General features: G+C 44.1%; 1 protein-coding gene across 1 annotated transcript in view; it reads right to left on the reverse strand.

Moving 5' to 3' along the window:
• The window catches only part of LOC125465244 (neutrophil cytosol factor 2-like), a 97,290-nt gene that overhangs the window by 48,982 nt on the left and 26,129 nt on the right, over window positions 1-22,179 (reverse strand). The window contains exon 4 of the mRNA XM_059638233.1: window positions 3,274-3,408. Coding sequence (XP_059494216.1) covers window positions 3,274-3,408 — 135 coding nt within the window. The remainder of the gene's footprint in view (window positions 1-3,273; window positions 3,409-22,179) is intronic.

Genomic DNA, 22,179 nt, shown 5'->3' on the forward strand with positions numbered 1-22,179 from the left:
CACGCACTCCAATAGTCAATGGTGACTGTGATGGATTGAACTGATACTGTTGGTATGCCCACTAATAATAATTGGTTCTGAATTGAACAAATTAGTGACATTTTGGGATTATTTGTTTTCTGGAAAGTACTTCTCAGTTTGGCTTATTGAAATGTTGAGATTCTACCTGAAGAAAATGTTTGAATGCACAGAACATAGAACAGTACAGCACAGTACAGGCCCTTTGGCCCACGATGTTGTGCCGACCTATTATCCTACTAAGATCAATCTACCCTACATGCCCTACTCTGGTGGAGAGGGAAACAAACAAAAAGGACAAATGACTTCCATTTATTTTCACACACTTGACAGAATAGGCTGATGCGGAGCATTCAGACCAGCACAGAATTCTTCCTTCAGTAAAGAGGCCAAATTCCACGTGCTGTTTCACCAACTCTGCAGATAACTGAAACAAAGTATCTTTACTTCTGTGCTCAAACTCTCTAGCAATGAACAGCAACATGCCATTTGCCTTCTAAATAGATTGCTGCTCCTGCATGATAGCTTTCATAGAATTTTGAACAAGGACATCCGGGACTCTGAACATTAACGCTTCCCAGTCTCCCACCATTTAAAAAATGCTCTTCAGTTCATGCTTTTCCTACTTAAGTGAATAACATTTTTTTTAACATTATATTCCAACTGTTATGTTCTTGCCTACTGACTCATACTGTTTTACTCCCCTTGAAGCCTCTTCAGATCCTCTCACAATACATTTATTCCCACCTAGCATTATGTCATCAGAAAATTGGAAAATGTTACAATTGTCCCCATATTCAAAGAATTGATATAGGTTGTGAATGACTGAGACCCAAGCATTGATCCTTGCCCTAACAGTAATGGCCTGGCTCTCTGATGAAGGGTCTAGGCCCGAAACGTCAGCTTTTGTGCTCCTGAGATGCTGCTTGGCCTGCTGTGTTCATCCAGCCTCACATTTTATTATCTTGGAATTCTCCAGCATCTGCAGTTCCCATCATCCCCAGTAATGGCCTGCCTGTTTGTTCCTAATTCTGTTTCATGTCCCATTAACTAATTCTTCACCTGCGCCAGTATATTATCCCAAGTCTCATGCACTCTAAGTTTGTTTACTAACTTCCTGTTTGAATGACATGGAAGTGTCAGAGTTGGACTGGAGTGGACAAAGTCAGAAGTCACACGACACCAGGTTATAGTCCACAGGATTATTTGAAATCGCAAGTTTTCAGAACACTGCTCCTTCATCAGGTAAAGCGGCTCCAAAAGCTTGTGTCTTCCAATAAAACTGTTGGACTATAATTTGGTGTCGTGCGACTTCTGGCTGTTGTGTAAAAGCCTTTTTAAAATCAAAGTACATCACATCCATTAGTATCTCCTTATCTATTTTGCTAGTTATATCCTTTAAAACTCTATACGGTTTATCAGACATGATTTCCCTTACATGAATCCCTTACATGTATGTTGACCCTGAACACTTCATACAATTCACTGTACGGGACATGTTGACTGGACAATATTTGAGTGCCTAGTTAACACATCCTTTTACAGTGAATTCCAGCATTTTACCTACCAGTTATGTCTGGCTGACAAGTCTGTAGCTCCTTGTTCTTTTTCTCATTCCTGCCTTAAACAGGAACATTTGTAACCTTCCAATCTGCAGAATTTTAGAAGATGGCCACCAAAACATCCTCTATGTTTTTCATTTACCTTGCAGGATTCCGGACCTGTCAATCTATGATGGACCATAGAAATGTTATAAGACCGACAGAGGCCATTCAACCCATCATGTCTGTACCAAACGAGCTAACCAGCCATCCATTCTAACCCCACATCGCAGCACCTGGTCCATAGCCTTGTCTCAAAATGTCTCTGCATTGATTTCCTGAGCTCAGAGACATCCTCAGATCACTGCTATGGTTTCACCAGCATGAGTGAATCAATAAAAACAAGATGCTAAACGAGGTCACACTTCAGACTAATGATAAGGATCATATAGCACTGCTAAAGCAAGGCTCTACATTTAATGCTGCTGAGGACTGTGCAGCCTTGAACAATGGGCTCTTATCTCTTACATACCTTTTTTTATTTCAAAAATATACTTTTTCTACACACATATATAGTCACAACTGCAGTTCGGTTCTGTACAATAACGTATCAAAGAAACAAACGAACATTGCAGTATGACTCTATCCAAACAAACCAAGGGCAACTCTTACTTGAAGAAGACTAAAATTACATGCATTTGAGGCACCTGGGGGGTCCAATAACTGAACAGACTCCCATTTAACTTGAACAAGACGACCTCAGACTGTGCTCTTTCCCCACTTCACCTTGGTGGCAGCTTATCTCTTATATACTCCATCTCTCACATAATCCAAGAGACTAGCATTGCATTTCTCTGACAGGCTGGGTTTGAGAAGGTTGCCAATGTCTGAAGGTACGTCCTCTCTGTCCTGGTGACTAAATGGATTGTCTGCCTTTCAGTCCACAGGATACACAACCAAGGTTATACCAAGTAAGAAATACACTGAAGCTGGACATCCTCCACAGTCATAGAAAAGAGAGAAGAGACAGAAACAGAGGAGATGTTTTTGGTGAATTACTTTTCATCAGAACTGACAGAAGTTAGAAACGTCACAGGTTTTAAGCAAGAGTAAGGAGGAGATTTAATGACATTTGTTGAAGGGTTGAGAGGAAAATGGGAGAGTTTTATTTATACCAAGAGTGTTGGGGTCTGAAACTGGCATGGGGTAGAGATAAAAACACACATTTATTCACACCTAGATTAGATTAGATTCCCTACAGCATGGAAACAGGCTCTTCGGCCCAACAAGTCCACACCGCCCCTTGAAGCATCCCACCCAGACCCATCCCTCTAGAACCGCCACACCCCTGAACACTACGGGCAATTTAGCATGGCCAATCCACCTAGCCTGCACATCTTTGGACTGTAGGAGGAAACCGGAGCACCCGGAGGAAACCCACGCAGGCACAGGGAGAACGTGCAAACTCCACACAGACAGTCGCCCGAGGCGGGAATCTAACCCAGGTCCCGAGCGCTGAGAGGCTGCGGTGCTAACCACTGAGCCACCGTGACGCTTATACACTGAGCAGTCAACAATAGTCTTTTCCAGACTAGAGACTGTGTTAACAGCAGTTCCCTGTCACAGTACACACTAGGAAGGCATTCACAAGAAGTCACTGCTACAGCTCATCTCTGCAAGCCAGTGGGGATTTTCAACAATAGGGCACACTTACTTTTACCATGCTCAGTGCTCTGTCCAGTTCAGTATTTGTGCCTTTGGCTCTCAATCGTAAAGCATCTTCCAGAGTTTGCTGAGCCTCCAGCCACTGGTCCAATCTGCTCTGCACTGCAGCCAAGTTGTACAGAACCTAGGGAATGATAGCAAGAACAAGAATTAGCTTGTAATGGGACAATACGTGCACAATAACATGATTAATGCCCTCAGAAGTGTGTGCTTTAAAAAAATACAATCACTACATTTGGTTGAACTGTTCACAGGGGCAGAGTTTCCTTCAGTGCAGAAAAGACCAGTGTCACTGGTGATGACAACCTGCTATTACATTGTGGGCTTTTGTAGAATTACATGCTATCAAATGGAACAGGGGACGGCCATTCAGTTCATCATGTAGAGTGTGTATGACGTGAGCTGCCAGAGGAAGTGGAGGTTGCAGGTGCAATTACAACATTTTTGGACAGGTCCATGAATAGGAAGGGTTTAAAGGTGTATGGGTCAAATGCTGGGAAATGGGATGAGGTCAGATCAGGATGTCTGATTGGTATGGACGAGTTGGACCGAAGAGTCTGTTCCCATTCTGTACGACTATGCATGTGACAGTTCTGAGCAGCTATCCAATTAAACCCATTTCTCTCATTGTCATGAAAATGTTTTCCCTTTAAATAGTCCAAATTTCTTTTGAAAATTACTATTGTATCTGCTTCAATTGCCTTTCGGTGAACTCCACATCATAAAATTCAGTCTGTGAGAAAATATCCGTCATCACCATCCCACCACTCTCTCTCCCCAGAGATAATGGGAACTGCAGATGCTGGAGAATTCCAAGATAATAAAATGTGAGGCTGGATGAACACAGCAGGCCAAGCAGCATCTCAGGAGCACAAAAGCTGACGTTTCGGGCCTAGACCCATCTCTGATGAAGGGTCTAGGCCCAAAACGTCAGCTTTTGTGCTCCTGAGATGCTGCTTGGCCTGCTGTGTTCATCCAGCCTCACATTTTATTATCTTGGAACTCTCTCTCCCCAACCTAGTTCTTTCATCAATCACTGTAAATCAGTGTGCTTTTGTTTACTGGCCAGTCACTAAAAATCATGTGTGGACACTTCAAAAGGCAAATCATGTCTGTCTACACATATAGAGTTTTTGAGTAAGTCTTAACCACAGTCAATAGAGAGGAAACAGAAGTTGTGTTGAATTTGGGCTTCCAAATGGTATTCAACAAGGTATCTCACAAAACGTTAAGTCATAAGAGCACACAGTGTTGGAAGTGGTGCATTGGCATGGATAGTGAATTGGCTAATGGGCAAGAAACAGCCAGTCAAGATGCGTTGGCAGCTTGTAACCAGTGGGGTACCACAGCGATCAGTGCTAGGGCCACAACTGGTCACAATATATATTATTACTGTGAAGGATGGCAGCAAATGTACTGTGGCCACATTTGTACAGGAAACATAATAGGTAGAAAGCCAAGTTGTGAGAGGGATGCAAACAGTTTGTAGAGAAATGTTGGTAGGTTACGTAAGTGGACAAAAAGTTGGCAAATATAAGTACAATGAAAGAAAATATGAAGTTGTTCATTTTGGAAGGGAGAACAAAAGAAGAGTATTATTTAAATGGAGAAAATCTGCAGAAAGCTGCAATACAAATGGAATAGGGAGTATGTGTGCATAAAACAGAGAAAGCTAGCACATAGGTGCAGCAGGTAGTCAGGAAGGCTAATGGAATGTTGGTCCTTATTTCAAGGAGCTTGGAGAGTAAGAGTAGGGAAGTCTTCCTGCAAGGCGGGGGTGAAGTCGAGGCGAAGAGGCAGTTGGGAAGGTGAGTGACTGCTATTTAAGCACTTGCCTCAAGGCCAGCAGTCCTTTTTTCGGCGGAGAGCGGCGGGAGCTGGGCGGAAGTGAAGTCGAAGCAGACAGGCAGTTGGGAAGGTAAGTGACTGCTATTTGGGCACTTGCCTCAAAGCCCCAGGTCCTACACAGTAGGGCCTCCCTCCCTCCCTCCTCCTCTAACCCCACAGACTCGCAGCAGGAAGAGCGGGAGTGTCGATCAGAGGCCTACAGGTGGGTAAGTCCCTGCTTTAAAAATTAGAAAATACCTACCTCAACCAGCAGAGCCCTCCAATCCTGTTCCAGCAGCAGAAAGAGCGGGAGCTCTAACTGAGAAAGATTCTCATGTGTTGTTAAGGTAAGGCTTTTCAATTTATATTTCTTGTGTATCATGTGATTGATTAAAAGTTTAATTGTTTAATTGAAAAAGACCATAGCAGAGAAGTACTAGAAATTATTTAATACATAAATTGTAAAAGTTAACTAAATAAATAGTAATGGCTGGACAGGTGATGTGCTGTAGCTGTATGATGTGGGAGCTGGCTGACCCCATTGTGAACGGCAGCGACCACATCTGCAGCAAGTGTTGGTTGCTGGAAAAACTCCGGATTAGAATTAATGATCTGGAATCTGAGCTTCAAACTCTGCGGCACATCCGGGAGGGGGAGAGTTACCTGGACACTTTGTTTCAGGAGGCAGTCACACCCGGTAGATTAAGTAATTCAAATTCAGTAAGTGTTCAGGGACAACAGGGTGTGACTGTAAATGAGGCAGGTAGGGGGATTCTGAATTCAGAAGGGCAGGAGCCTCAGCCCTTGACCTTGTCCAACAGGTATGAGATTCTTGCTCCCTGTACGGCTGAGGAAAAGGGCCGTGGACAGGATAAGCCAGCTGACCACGGCACCGTGGTGCAGAAGGCTATTCAAGAGGGGGGAGCAAAAAGACAGGTAGTTGTTATAGGGGATTCTATAATTAGGGGGACAGATAGTATCCTATGCAAGCCGGATCAGGAGTCCCACACGATGTGTTGCCTGCCCGGTGTCAGGGTGTGGGAAATCTCCGGCCGGGTTGAAAGGATATTGGAGCGGGAGGGGGATCCAGTTGTTGTGGTCCACGATTGGCCGAACAACATAGGAAAAGCTAGGGTAGAGGACCTGTTCAGGGATTTTCAAGCACTAGGAAAGAAATTGAAGTACAGGTCCTCAAGGGTCATAATCTCCGGATTACTGCCTGAATCACATGCCAACTGGCATAGGGAAAAGAAAGTTAGGGAAGTAAACACGTGGCTAAGGGATTGATGTGGGAAAGAGGGATTCCATTTCATGGGGCATTGGCATCAGTTTTGGAACCGGGCGGATCCGTACCGATGGGACGGTCTCTACCTGAACCGATCTGGAACCAGTGTTCTGGCGAAAAGGATAAATAGGGTGGTCAGTAGGACTTTAAACTTCTGAGTCGGGGGGAAGGGAAAGTGAAAGAGACAGAGAGTATGGAGTTAAATGGAAAGATAAGCAACAGGATAGCATGTGTACAGGTGGGTTTAAGCTCGAGGCAGACTAGGAATACAGCAAAAAGGAAGGATAGTTTAAGACATCTTAGGATTTCCAACATCTCTCATAATGATAAGAAAGTTAGCATTAAGGCACTTTACCTAAATGCTTGTAGTATTCGCAGCAAAGTAGATGAATTAACAGCACAAATCATCTTGAATGATTACGATGTGGTAGGTATCACAGAGACATGGTTGCAGGGAGTTCAGGACTGGCAGTTAAACATCCAAGGATTCACAACATATCGAAAAGACAGGGAGGTGGGCTGAGGGGGGTGGGGTTGCCTTGTTAGTTAAGAATGAAATTAAATCTATGCCACCGAATGACATAGGGTCAGAAGATGTGGAGTCTGTGTGGGTGGAATTGAGGAACCACAAAGGCAAAAAAACTATAATGGGAGTTATGTACAGACCTCCAAACGGTGATCAGGACCAGGGGCACAAGATGCACCAAGAAATAGGTAGGGCATGTCAGAAAGGCAAGGTCACAGTCATCATGGGGGACTTCAGGTAGACTGGGTGAATAACGTTGCCAATGGATCCAAAGAAAGGGAATTCATGGAATGTTTACAGGATGGCTTTTTGGAACAGTTTGTGATGGAGCCCACAAGGGAGCAGGTTATTCTGGAATAGTGCTATGTAATGAGCCTGAATTTATAAAAGATCTTAAAGTAAGGGAACAGTTAGGAGGCAGCGATCATAATATGGTAGAGTTCAGTCTGCAGTTTGAAAGAGAGAAGGCAAAATCGGATGTAATGGTGTTACAGTTAAATAAAGGTAATTACAGGGGCACGAGAGAGGAATTGACGAAAATCGACTGGAAGCAGAGCCTAACGGGGAAGACAGTAGAGCAACAATGGCAGGAGTTGCTGGGTGTAAGTGAGGACACAGTACAGAGGTTCATCCCAAAGAAAAGAAAGATTATCCGGGGTGGGATAAGACAGCATGGCTGACAAAGGAAGTCAGGAAATGTATCAAAGAAAAAGAGACAGCCTATAAAGTGGCCAAGAGCACTGGGAAATCAGAAAATTGGGAAGGCTACAAAAAAAAAGAGGATAACAATGAGAGAAATAAGGAAGGAGAGGATCAAATATGAAGGTAGGCTAGCTAGTAATATTAGAAACGATGAGTAAAAGTTTCTTTCAATTCATAAGAAACAAACGTGAGGCAAAAGTAGACATTGGGCTGCTCCAAATTGATGCTGGAAGGCTAGTGATGGGAGATAAGGAAATAACTGAAGAACTTAATAAGTACTTTGCGTCAGTCTTCACAGTGGAAGACATGAGTAGTATGCCAACAATTAAGGAGAGTCAGGGGGCAGGATTGAGTATAGTAGGCATTACAAAAGAGAAAGTGCTAGAAAAGCTAAAAGGTCTAAAAACTGATAAATCTCCTGGCCCCGATGGGCTACATCCTAGAGTTCTGAGGGAGGTGGCTGAGGAAACAGCGGAGGCTTCGGTTGTGATCTTTCTAATGTCACTGAAGTTTGGGAAAGTCGCAGATGATTGGAAAATTGCTGTTGTAACCCGCTTATTTAAGAAAGGATCAAGGCAAAAGACGGAAAATTAAAGGCCGATTAGCCTAACCTCGGTTGTTGGTAAAATTCTAGAATCCATTGTTAAGGATGAGATTTCTAAATTCTTGGAAGTGCAGTGTCAGATTAAAACAAGTCAGCATGGATTTAGTAAGGGGGGGGACATGCCTGACAAACCTGTTACAATTCTTTGAAGAGGTAATGAGTAGGTTAGACCAGGGAAACCCTGTGGATGTTATCTATCTAGACTTCCAAAAGGCCTTTGATAAGGTGCCTCACGGGAGGCTGCTGAGTAAGGTGAGGGCCCATGGTGTTTGAGGTGAGCTACTGGCTTGGATTGAGGATTGGCTGTCTGACAGAAGGCAGAGAGTTGGGATAACAGGCTCTTTTTCGGAATGGCGACCGGTGACAAGTGGTGTCCCGCAAGGTTCAATGTTGGGGACGCAGCTGTTCACTTTATACATTAATGATCTGGATGAAGGGACTGGGGGCATTCTGGCGAAGTTTGCCGATGATACGAAGATAGGTGGACAGGCAATATGAGCAAATGCGAGGTTTTGCACTTTGGAAAAAAGAATACAGGCATGGACTATTTTCTAAACGGTGAGAAAATTTGTAAAGCAGAAGTACAAAGGGATCTGGGAGTGTTGGTCCAGGATTCTTCAAAAGTTAACTTGCTGGTAGAGTTCGTGATTAAGAAAGCAAATGTAATCTTGTCGTTTATCTCAAGAGGGTTGGAATATAAAAGCAGTGATGTGCTTCTGAGGCTTTATAAAGATCTAGTTAGGTCCCATTTAGAATACTGTATCCAATTTTGGGCCCACACCTCAGGAAGGGCATACTGGTGCTGGAACGCGTCCAGTGGAGATTCACATGGATGATCCCTGGAATGGTGGGTTTAACGTGTGATGAATGGCTAAGGATCCTGGAATTGTATTCATTGGAGTTTAGAAGGTTGAAGGGAGATCTAATAGAAACTTACAAGATAATGAATGGCTTAGAAAGGGTGGATGCTGGGAAGTTGTTTCCGTTAGGCAGGGAGACTCGGACCCATGTAAGTAGAGGGGGTAAATTTAAAACGGAAATGAGGAGACATTTCTTCAGCCAAAGAGTGGTGGACCTGTGGAATTCATTGCCATGGAGTGCAGTGGAGGCCGGGACGTTAAATGCCTTCAAGGCAGAGATCGATAAATTCTTGATCTCATAAGGAATCAAGGGCTATGGGGAGAGTGCAGGGAAGTGGAGTTGAAATGCCCATCAGCCATGATTTAAATGGCAGAGTGGACTCGATGGGCTGAACGGACTTACTTCCACTCCTATGTCTTATGGTCTTAACTGTAGGAGGTGACGGTGAGGTCGCAACTGGAGTACCGTGAGCAGTTTTGTTCCTTTAATTTAAGGAAAGATATAATTTCATTGAGACAGTTCAGAGAAGGTTCACAAGAATGATCGCTAGTATGGTCTTAGCAGCAATCATAGTTCTGGATGTGAGTTTGCTCGCTGAGCTGGAAGCTTAGTTTTCAGACGTTTCGTCACCATTCTAGGTAACATCATCAGTGAGCCTCCGACGAAGCGCTGGTGTTATGTCCCGCTTTCTATTTATCTGGTTAGGTTTCCTTTGGTTGGTGATGTCATTTCCTGCATTGGTGATGTCATTTCCGGTTCTTTTTCTCAGGGGTTGGTAGATTGGCTCCAAATCAATGTGTTCGTTGATGGAGTTCCAGTTGGAATGCCATGCTTCTAGGAATTCTCGTGCGTCTCTCTGTTTGGCTTGTCCTAGGATGGATGTGTTGTCCCAATCAAAGTGGTGTCCTTCCTCATCTGTGTCTAAGGATACGAGTGATAGTGGGTCATGTCATTTTGTGGCTAGTTGATGTTCATGTAGTCTGGTGGCTAGCTTTCTGCTTCAGGAAAACAACACATACGGACCAAATACTGAACTACAGGAGCAACTATCCCAACACCCACAAATGAAGCTGCATTAGAACATTATTCCAATGAGCCACCACACAATGCAGCACAGAGGAACTACGAAGAGCAGAAGAAAATCACCTATACAGCGTATTCAAAAAGAATGGGTACCCTATGAACACAGTCCGCCAATTCCTCAGCAATAAACCCAAACAAACAGACAAAACGGGCTCAGAAACCATAACCACTCTCTCCTACATCAAAGACATTTCCGAAATGACTGCCAGACTACTCGGACCCCTTGGCATCAGGGTAGCCCACAAACCTACCAACACACTAAAACAGCAGCTAATGAACTTATAAGACCCTATACAGACAACAAACAAAACAAACGTCATCTACAAAATACCTTGCAAGAACTGTGACAAACACTACACTGGACAAACTGGCAGAAAGCTAGCCACTAGAATACATGAACATCAACTAGCCACAAAACGACATGACCTACTATCACTCGTTCCCTTAGACACAGATGAGGAAGGACATCACTTTGTTTGGGACAACACATCCATCCTAGGACAAGCCAAACAGAGACACGCACGAGAATTCCTAGAAGCACGGCATTCCAACCGGAACTCCATCAACAAACACATTGATTTGGAGCCAATCTACCATCCTCTGAGAAAAATAACAGGAAATGACATCACCGACGCAGGAAGTGACATCACCAACCCAAGGAAACCTAACCAGATAAATAGAAAGCGGGACATAACACTAGCGCTTCGTCGGAGGCTCAATGATAATGTTACCTAGAATGGTGACGAAACGTCTGAAAACTAACCTTCTAGCTCAGCGAGCAAACTCACATCCAGAACCTCAACCTGAGCTACAAATCTTCTCAAAACTCGCTAGCAATCATAGTCATTGGAGTTTCAAAGCATGAAAGATGATCTCACTGAAACATACAGGATTTCTAAGAGGTTTGACAGAGTAAATGCTGAGAGGATGTTTCCCATCATGGGAGAGTCTAAGACTAGAGGGCATACTCTCAGAATAAAGGGGTATCAATTTATGACTGAGATAGAGTCATAGAGCCATACAACATGGAAACAGACCCTACAGTCCAACCAATCCGTGCCGACCATAATCCAAAACTAAACAAGTCCCACCTGTCTGTACTTGGCCTGTATTCCAGAACATTTCTTTTCATGTACTTATCCGAATACCCTTTACCTGTACCCACATCGACCAGTTCCTCTGGAAGTTCATTCCACACACAGACCATTCTCTGTGCAAAAATAAATTTCCCCTCATGTCTTTTCTAAATCTTTCTCTCAGGGTTGAAAGTACTTAGAACACCTTGCTATAGAGAGCTGATGGGCAGAGCCCTCGCGTACATTTAAGGCTGAGATAGATAGATTCTTGATCAGTAGGGGAATCAGGGTTTATGGGGAAAGGGAAGAAAAGTGGGCATGAAGAATTTTGGATCAGCCATGATCCTAGTGAATGGCGCAGCAGCCTTGACAGACTAATCAGCCTATTCCTGTCCCTACTTCTTACTGTCTTATATGAACATTCACCAACTGGAGTTGCTGTTGCTACCCCCACTGCATACTTTCACTAATTACTTCAATGAAACCCTCAGTCATGTCTTTTTTTAAACTCTAGATTGGCCTGAGGTCATCCAAAATTCTGCTGCCTGTGTCAATTTTTATCAGCTAAGGCTCTTATAGAACCGGTCACATTATACTATGCTAAAGAAGTTGCGTAAAGACAAGTCCAACTGAACAAGCAGCCAGAAAGCTACAATACCCACCTGGGGAAGAGGTGCAAGAGCAACTGAGGAATTCTCAATGGAGGAAGGGAATTTAGTTGTCCTGGCCTGTGTTAGAATTAACAACATAGGAAAAAGTGTACTTGTCCAGGGAACGCAACAACGCTCTGAGTAAATTGCAGATCTGATGATTTTCCAAGAACACTTGCTTCATTACATATGATAACTAGTTTCAGTTGTGCCTTCTTTAGAGAAGGCTTGCTGAGCAGCAAGTGCACCTTTTTAAAGATCATATCTTTTTTATTTCCTTTAGTTTTAGACTGGACTAAAATAAGGAAGGTACTGCTTTAAACCAAAGAGATTGCTCTTTTTAAAGATCATATTCTGTAGAGTACTGAGTTGATTACAGTGCTGACTACTCCTGGAACAGTAAGAATGAAAAGCAGACACCATGGAATTGATGGGTTTTGAACTAAAGGGAATCTCTTCGACAAGAATATCCTGCTTGGCTCCTGACCAGGAGACCATAGAGTGAAACTGTTACAGCAGACCGTAAAGAGAAAGCATCAAAACCTTTGTATGTGTGCCTCTCTCCCATGTGTGGAGGTACCTGAAAGTCTCAGTAACAGTCTTTCACTCACATTTCCCTTCCATACAGAATTTACAGTAAGAATAAAATGCTTTTGAAGATAGTAAATGAAAAGGTATATTCTCAACAGTACATGAAATACAGCATTGGTGTGCAAACAGCTCATCTTACCAGCATATAAAAGGAATTGAAAGTAAGAAAGATAAAAACAACTCATCGATTCCAGCTGGATCAGAGATAATGGGAACTGCAGATGCTGGAGAATCCAAGATAACAAAGTGTGGGGCTGGATGAACACAGCAGGCCAGGCAGCATCTCAGGAGCACAAAAGCTGACGTTTCGGGCCTAGACCCTTCATCAGAGAGAGGAATGGGGAGAGGGTTCTGGAATAAATAGGGAGAGATAGGGAGGCGGACCGAAGATGGAGAGTAAAGGAGATAGGTGGAGAGGAGAGTATGGGTGGGGAGGTGGGGAGGGGATAGGTCAGTCTGGGGAGGACAGACAGGTCAAGGAGGCGGGATATGGAGGTGCGACTTGAGGTGGGAGGAGGGGATGAACAGGTTAGGAAGGTGGGGACGAGCTGGGCTGGTTTAGTGATGCAGTGGGGGGAGGGGAGATTTTGAAGCTGGTGAAGTCCACATTGATACCATTGGGCTGCAGGGCTCCCAAGCGGAATATGAATTGCTGTTCCTGCAACCTTCGGGTGGCATCATTGTAGCACTGCAGGAGGCCCATGATGGACATGTCGTCTAAAGAATGGGACGCAGAGTTAAAATGGTTCGCGACTGAGAGGTGCAGTTGTTTATTGCGAACTGAGCGGAGGTGTTCTGCAAAGTGATCCCCAAGCCTCCGCTTGGTTTCCCCAATGTAAAGGAAGCCAAAACAGGTACAGTGGATACAGTATAGTACATTGGCAGATGTGCAGGTGAACATCTGCTTAATATGGAAAGTCATCTTCCAAAAGACTTCACAAGCTTCAAAATCTCCCCCTCCCCCACTGCATCCCAAAACCAGCCCAGCTCGTCCCCGCCTCCCTAACCTGTTCATCCCCTCCTCCCACCTCCAGCCGCACCTCCATTTCCCACCTACCAACCTCATCCCGCCTCCTTGACCTGTCCATCCTTCCCGGACTGACCTATCCCCTCCCCACCTATACGCTCCTCTCCACCTATCTTCTTCTCTATCCATCTTCGGTCCGCCTCCCCCTCTCTCCCTATTTATTTCAGAATCCTCTCCCCATCCCCCTCTCTGATGAAGGGCCTAGGCCTGAAAAGTCAGCTTTTGTGCATCTGAGATGCTGCTTGGCCTGCTGTGTTCATCCAGCTCCACACATTGTTATCTTGAATCCAGCTGGATGGCTGGTTTTCAATGCAGAATGATACCAACAGCATGTGTTCAATTCGCTTATCAGGCTGAGGGAAGGGCTCTCCTTCTTAACCTCTCCCCTCCCCTATCAGTTTAAAACTACCATCACTAATTTAATGAGAGGGCAGCCCTATAGCTCAATAGGACTATTGAAACTTTACCTTAAACAATTCATATTTCCTGATTGCCATTGGCTAAAGACAATTTGTTCACCATTAAGTCATCTTCTTGTTAGGTACGGAAACCAGAGTTTGTCAGTAAGGTAAACTAGGAACTTTTAATACTTTGACCATGTTTTCATGATTGTGACAACTCCAGGAATAGCAGGGCTTGATTCTCCAAACACCAACATAGTGAGTTGTGACAATGTTGGGGGCACTTCAGCTGGGATTTTGGAACAAAGGCAATGCAAGATTGGGTGTGAAACTGATAAGTTGCAAAGAGATAAAAAGAAAACGCCAGATTTTGAACTATCAAAAATAAAACGGTGTTAGAAACTGTTAAAGCCTTCCTGCAAGTGGAAAAGCTGTTTCTGACAAACTCAAAAGTTTATTAAGTCAAGAAGTAAACTATAAGTGAAATTGCTTGCTAGGGGTAAGAAGGCAGAAGTAATTGAAGGGCTAGTATAGTAGTTGGGAGGTAGAGAAATACAAGTGAGACATCAATTAATACTGAATTAGGACAGTCTGAGATGGAAAAATAAATTCAAAAACTGGAGATAGAATCAGAAAACAGAAAATGGGGAATGGAAATAGAACTTTAAAGATTAATGTTTAAGAAAAAGGCAGGAGAAAATAAATTGAATAAGATGAAACTTGAGATACAAAGGAGAAAGAAAAATAATTTAAACTCAGATGATGTAGTTAAAACAAAAGCTGTCAGATGCTGATACAGACTCTGATGTGAAGAATTTTAGCCATAGTCTAAAGTTCAGTAAGAAAATGTTAGTTAGTACAGGCACTACCAAAATTTGAAGAAAAAGCCCAAGTGAAGGCATTCTTTCTATACTGAGTGCATGTGTTAGTCCCTGAAGCATACAGGAAAAAGTTTCAAAATTTAACCAACAGCCTGGACAAACCAAATGGAATTTAAAAGGACCAAGCAAAGTAATTTTGACCTATAGATATGAGCATTTGGAGTTGAAACTAATTATGATGTTCTGTGAGAGACTATTCTCTTAAAAGATTTGAGAGATCCATTACTTTGTGTAAAAAGAACGCACTTTGAAGACCAAAGGGTTGCAAACTGCTAAACAATCAGCAGGAATATCTGACAATTATGAACTAATCCATGAAACTAAACTTCTTTTCTGTCACCACCATAAATTCAAGAAGTAAAGAAGATGGGAGAATGAATCAATGGCAAGTAGCCAGGATAAGGAAAGGCCAGCTGGGAACTCCTGTGGTGCCTTCTTCAAATCAGAATTGAAAGTGCCAGGGGTGTAGATGAAAATTGAAGGCTTATGTGTTCCAAAATTGGGGCACATAGAATCATACTGTCTCAATGAGGCCCTTTGGCTCATTCAGTGTGCACTGGCAATTTTACACTAAATCTACACGAGTCCCACTTTCCAAAACTCGGCCCATAGCCTTGAAATGCTCTGACATTTCAACTGCCCATCCAAGCTCTTTCTAAAGATGTGAGCTTATCCACCTCAACTACCTTCCCAGTCAGAGATAATGGGAACTGTGGATGCTGGAGAATCCAAGATAACAAAGAGTGGGGCTCGATGAATACAGCAGGCCAAGCAGCATCTTAGGAGCACAAAAGCTGATGTTTCGGGCCTAGACCCTTCATCAGAAAAGGAGGATGGGGAGAGGTTTCTGAAATAAATAGGGAGAGAGAGGGAGGCGGCAGAAGATGGATAGTGGAGAAGATAGGTGGAGAGGAGAGTATGGGTGGAGAGGTAGGGAGGGGATAGGTCCGTCCAGGAGGACAACAGGTCAAGGGGGCAGGATGAGGTTAGTAGGTAGGAAATGGAGGTGCGGCTTGAGGTGGGAGGAGGGGATAGGTGAGAGGAAGAACAGGTTAGGGAGGCGGGGATGAGCTGGGCTGGTTTTGGGATGCAGTGGGGGGAGGGGAGATTTTGAGCTACGTTCGGTTCGCAATAAACAACTGCACCTCCCAGTCGCGAACCATTTCAACTCTCCCTCCCATTCCTTAGACAACATGTCCATCCTGGGCCTCCTGCAGTGCCATAATGATGCCACCCATAGGTTGCAGGAACAGCAACTCATATTACACTTGGGAACCCTGCAGTCTAACAGTATCAATGTGGATTTCACCAGCTTCAAAATCTCCCCTCCCCCCACTGCGTCCCAAAACGTCCCTGCCTGCCTACCCTGTTCTTCCCCTCACCTATCCCCCCCTCCCACCTCAAGCCACATCTCCATTTCCTACCTACTAACCTCATCCCGCCCGGTTGAATTGTCCGTCCTCCCCGGACTGACCTAACCCCCCCATACTCTCCTCTCCACCTATCTTCTCCTCTATCCATGTTCAGTCCGCCTTCCTCTCTCTCCCTATTTATTTCAGAATCCTCTCCCCATCCCCCATTTCTGATGAAGGGTCTACGCCCGAAACGTTAGATTTTGTGCTCCTAAGATGGTGCTTGGCCTGCTATGTTCATCCAACCCCACACTTTGTTACCTTCCCAGTCAGTGCATTTCTGACTCCATCATCCTCTGGGTGCAAAACTCTTTCCTCAACTAACCTTAAACCTTCTGCCTTTTACCTTGAAAATATGTCCCACTTGAATGACGGGAGCAGCTGGTTTCTATCCACCCTGTCCGTGACACTCGATCTTATATATTTCTATCAGGTCTTCCTTCAACCTTCTCTATTCGAAATAAAACAACCCCAGATTATCCAACCTCTCTTCATAGTCTAAATTTTTCATTCTAGGCAACATCCTGTTGTACCTCCTCAAGTACAATCACATTGTTCCTAGCATGGAGACCAGAACTTCACACAGTACACTAGCCATGGCCTAACAAAAGTTCTGCATAGCTCCAAAATAACTTCTCTGCTCTTACAGTCTATGCTTCAACTGAAACAGGTCGGTGTCCCCAAATGCCTTCTCAACTACCTTACTAACCTTTGCTGCAAGCTTCTGCGGACAAGCAACGCAACTTGCTTTCAGCGGCGGGTGTGTGGAGAGAACATGAGCCAGGGTGTAGTTGGGAAGGTAAGGCTTTTCCCTATAAAAACTGATCTTGTGCAGCAGCGGCCTTCCTGCTTTCAGTGGTGGGAGTGGAGACAGCGCGAGCTAGGGGGTGAACTAATATATTCAGGCATTGGCTAAACCCAAAACACTACACATGAAGTGTCTTCCACCCATCCTCCTCTTCTAACCAAAAAAAAGACTGTGTGAAGTGTCGGTAAGGTAAGGCTTTTTTTTATTCTTCTGGAAATCTAGAGTAGCAGGAATGGAGGTTGGGTGGTTGCATGCTCCACTTGCAGGATGTGGGAGGTAAGGGTCACTGCTGGTATTCCCTCTGACTTTACCTGTGAGAAATGCACCCAACTCCAGCTCCTCACAGACCATATTAGGGAACTGAAGCTGGAGCTGGATGAATTTCAGATCATTCGGGATGCTGAGGGGGTGATACAGAGGAGTTACAGGGAGGTGGTCACACCCAAGGTACAGGAAAAAGATACCTGGATGACTGTCAGGAGGGGGAAAGGGGATAGGCAGACAGTGCAGGGATGTCCTGTGGCCATTCCCCTCAATAATTATTATACTGTTTTGGATACTGTTGGGTGGGGACGACCTACCAGTGGAAGACCATAGTGGACAGGTGTCTGGCACTGAGCCCGGGAAGGGGGGAAGAATGGGAGAGGAATTGTAGTAGGGGATTCAATAGTAAGAGGTACAGACAGGCGGTTCTGTGAACATGAAAGAGATGAGCGGATGGGATGTTGCCTCCCAGGTGCCAGAGTCTGTAATGTCTTGGATCGTGTCTTCAAGGTCCTTAAGGGGGAGGGTGAGTAACCAGCAGTCATGGTACACATCGGTACTAATGACATAGGTGGAAAAAGGACTGAGAATGTGAAAAACGAGTGCAGGGAGTTAGGTTGGAAGCTGAAGTCCAGGACAAACAGGATAGTTATCTCTGGATTACTACCAGTGCCACGTGATAACGAGGTAAGAAATAAGGAGACAGTGCAGCTAAACACGTGGCTACAGGGCTGGTGTAGGAGGGAGGGCGTCCGTTATGTGGTTAATTGGAGCACATTCCAGGGAAGGTGGGACCTGTACAATAAGGACAAATATCCTGGGAGGGAGGTTTGATCGAGCTACACGGGATGGTTTAAACGAGACTGGCAGGGGATGGGGAACCGGATTTGTAATTCAGAGGATGAGTTCTTCAACCTTCAGATAGACACAACAGAGAGCGAGGTGGTTAATAAAGAAATGTAATCAATGGTCCGTGATTATGGACACAGGGATGGTTTGAAATGTGTATACTTCAATGCTAGAAGTAAGGCGGATGAATTGGGAGCATGGGTCAGTACTTGGAACTATGACGTTGTGGCCATTACAGAAACTTGGGTGACTCAGGGACGGGAATGGCTGGTGGAAGTTCCGGGATTTAGATGCTTTAAGAGAAATAGGGAGGATGGTAAAAGAGGCAGGGTTGTGGCGCTGCTAGTCAGGGCCAGTATAACAGCTACTGAAAGGCATTTCAAGATTGATACGTCTACAGAGTCAGAGTTAATGTTTCGGGTCCGGTGACCCTTCCTCAGAACTGGGTCAACGGACCCGAAACGTTAACTCTGTTTTCTCCTCCACAGATGCTGCAAAACCTGCTGAGCTTTTCCAGCAACCTTGTTTTTGTTCCTGATTTACCGCATCCGCAGTTCTTTTGGTTTTTGTCTACAAGAGTCTGTTTGGATTGAGGTCACGATCAAGAAAGGAGCAATCACTTTGTTGGGTTTTTTTTTTTTACAGACCCCCAAACAGTTGCAGGGAAGTAGAGGAGTAGATTAGGAGGCAGATACTGGAAAGGCGCAGAAGTCACAGGGTTGTAGTCATGGGTGACTTCAACTTTCCAAATATTGATTGGAAACTCTTTAGTTGTAACAGTTTAGATGGAGTGGATTTTGTCCAGTGTGTTCAGGAAGGATTCCTGAAACAGTGTGTAGATAGACCAGCATGAGGAGAGGCAACTTTGGATTTGGTGCTTGGCAATAAACCGGGCCAAGTGTTAGACCTGTTGGTAGGAGGGCATTTTGGCGGTAGCAATCATAACTCTGTTACTTTTACAACACTCATAGAAAAGGATAGGTACATACAGCAGGATAAGGTTTATAATTGGGGAAGAGTAATTACAATTCTGTTAGGCAAGAACTGGGTAACATAAATTGGGAACAGATGCTGTCAGGGAAGTGCACTATTAAAATGTGGATATTGTTAAAGGAGCGCATACTGCGTGTGATCGATATGTTTGTACCTAGCAGGCAGAGAAGATGTCGACTGAGGGAGCCTTGGTTCACAAGAGAGGTCGAATGACTAGTTAAGAGGAAGAAGAATGCTTATATAAGGTTTAGGAAACAAGGATCGGAAAAGGCTCTACAGGGATACAAGGTAGGCAGGAAGGAGCTGAAGAAAGGGCTTAGGAGAGCTATAAGGGGGCATGAGAAAACCTTGGCAGATAGGATCAAGGAAAACTCCAAGGTTTTTTACATGTACGTGAGGAATAAGAGAATGACCAGAGCGGGGGTATGGCCAATCAAGGAGTGTAAAGGAAATTTGTGTACAGAGCCAAAAGAGACAGGAGAGGTGGTTAATGACTACTTTTCTTCAGTATTCACAACTCAGAGGAACCTAGTTATCGAGGAGGACAGTGTGAAACAGGCTGGTAGGCTAGAGGAGGTCAATGTTAGTAAGATGTTCTAGGAATTTTGCGGAACTTGAAGACAGATAAGTGGCCCAGGCCTGTTGGGATTTATCCAAGGATTCTACGGGAAGCGAGGAAAGAGATTGCAGGGCCTTTGGCAATGATCTTTTTGTCCTCACTGTCCACGGGTATATTACTGGAAGATTGGAGGGAGGGAAACGTCATTCCCTCGTTCAAAACAGGGAATAGGGATACCCCCGGAAATTACAGGCCAGATAGTTAGTCTTACTTCAGTGGTGGGTAATTTATTGGAAAGGGCTCTGAGAGATAGGATATATGACACTTGGATAGGCACAGTTTGATTCGTCATAGTCAGCATGGATTTGTGAGGGGTAGATCATGCCTCACAAACCTTACTGAATTCTTTGAAGAGTCACATGGACAAAGGTAGAACAGTGGATGTGGTATACCTAGATTTAAGTAAGGTATTTGATAAGGTTCCCCATGGTAAGCTCATGCAGAAAATAAGGAGGCATGGGATAGGGGGAAATGTGGCAGATTGGATTCAGAATTGGCTGACCCTTAGAAGATAAAGGGTGAGAGCAGGAGGAAAATATTCAACATGGTGCTCAGTTACAAGTGGTGTACCACAAGGATCTGTTCTGGGTCTTCTTCGATTTGTGATCTTTGTAAATGATTTGGATGAAGGAGTGGAAGGGTGGACTGGTAAGTTCGCGGACTATACAAAGGTTTGTCGAGTTGTGGATAGTGTGGAGGGCTGTTCTAGGTTACAAAGGGACATTGATAGGATGCAGAGCTGGGCTGAGAAGTTATAGATGGAGGTTAACCCTGAAAAGTATGAGGTGATTCATTTTGGGAGGACAAACTTGAAAGCAGAATATAGGGTTAATGGAAAGATTCATGGCAGTGTGGAGGAACAGAGGGATCTTGGGGTTCATGTCCACAGTTCCCTGCAAGCTACCACCCAGGTGGATAGAGTTGTTAGGAAGGCTTTTGGTGCATTAGCTTTCATTAATAGAGGGATTGAGTTCAACAGCCATGAAGTTATGCTCCAGCAATATAAAAGCCTGGTTCGGCCACATCTAGAGTGTAGTGTCCAGTTCTGGTTGCCTAATTACAGAAAAGATGGGGAAGCTTTGGAAAAGGTGCAGAGGTGATTTACCAGATGTTGCCTGGAATGGAGGGAAGGTCTTATGAGGAAAGGTTGAGAGAGCTAGGGCTCTTCTCTTTATCACGATGAAGGATGAGAGGTGACTTGACAGAGGTGTACAAAATGATCAGAGGTATAGACACAGTGGATAGCCAGTGACTTTTCCCCTAAGGTGGAGGTAGCTATTACAAGGGGGCATATTTTTAAAGTGAGTGGAAGTAGATACAGAGGAGACATCAGAGGTAGGTTCTTCACTCAGAGAGTGTTAGGGGTGTGGAATGCACTACCGGAGAGGGTAGTGGAGTCGGCCTCATTAGGGGCATTTAAACAGCTAATAGACAAGCATATGAATGACAGTATAAAGAAGGGGTGGAGGTTAGACAGACCTTAGGTTTAGGGTAAAATTACAGCACAACATTGTGGGCTGAAGGGCCTGTACTGTACTGTTCTATGTTCTATGTTTCCTCTGTTCCTTTGAGCTTCCTAATTTGCTACCGTTCATTGAGTACTCCTTTGTTTTGATACTTCTTCTAAAATATATCACCTTACTTTTCACAGGGTTAAAGCCCATCTGCCACTGATCTGCCCAACTGGCCAATCTGTTTATATCCTCCTGTAAGCTAAGACCTTCCTCCTCACTGTTAACCACCCAGCCAATCTTCATGGCATCTGCAAATTTACTTGTCATCACCGCCACCCACCCCCATATTTTCCACGACATCATTTATAAACATCAGCATTGATTGCTGTGATACATCACTCCAGTCATACAAATAGCCTTCTACCATGGCTCTATGTTTCCTGCCACTAAGGCAATTTTGGATCCAGTTTGCCAAGATACCCTCTGGATCCCATGAGCTTTTATATTCTTTATCACACATCCCATCTTTGTTCAGAATGCTGGAACTGTTATGAAGTAGTGATCAACACTTCTCTGATAATTAAAACTAAAACATCGAGAGAAACTTACCTCGCTTTGTATTCTGTTAAAGGAAGTGCGAAAAGTGATATAATCTGCTTCTCATCTCCAATCTGTTATAAATGAGTGGTTAAATGAAAGAAATCCCTGATATTCACTTCATAAGCAACAAATAACAGTTTATTTATCTAACTCTAACAGTGAACAAATTAAGACCAATTCTCCCCTTAACTACTAACTATTCCCGAATAAAACAAAATTCCAATGGTATGCTGTTCTAATGGACACATGTCCCACTTATATAAATCAAATTAATGAAAAATATTAAAGCTTAATCTTTCAAAATTACAGCCAGGATAAATCTTCTGGGATGCTCTTTGCCTTCTCCTCTGGTCTGCAGTCAGGAACACCTTCCTCCAGTGAA

This window comes from Stegostoma tigrinum, chromosome 29 (genome assembly GCF_030684315.1).
Source record: "Stegostoma tigrinum isolate sSteTig4 chromosome 29, sSteTig4.hap1, whole genome shotgun sequence".
In the NCBI taxonomy this organism is placed as follows: Eukaryota; Metazoa; Chordata; class Chondrichthyes; order Orectolobiformes; family Stegostomatidae; genus Stegostoma; species Stegostoma tigrinum.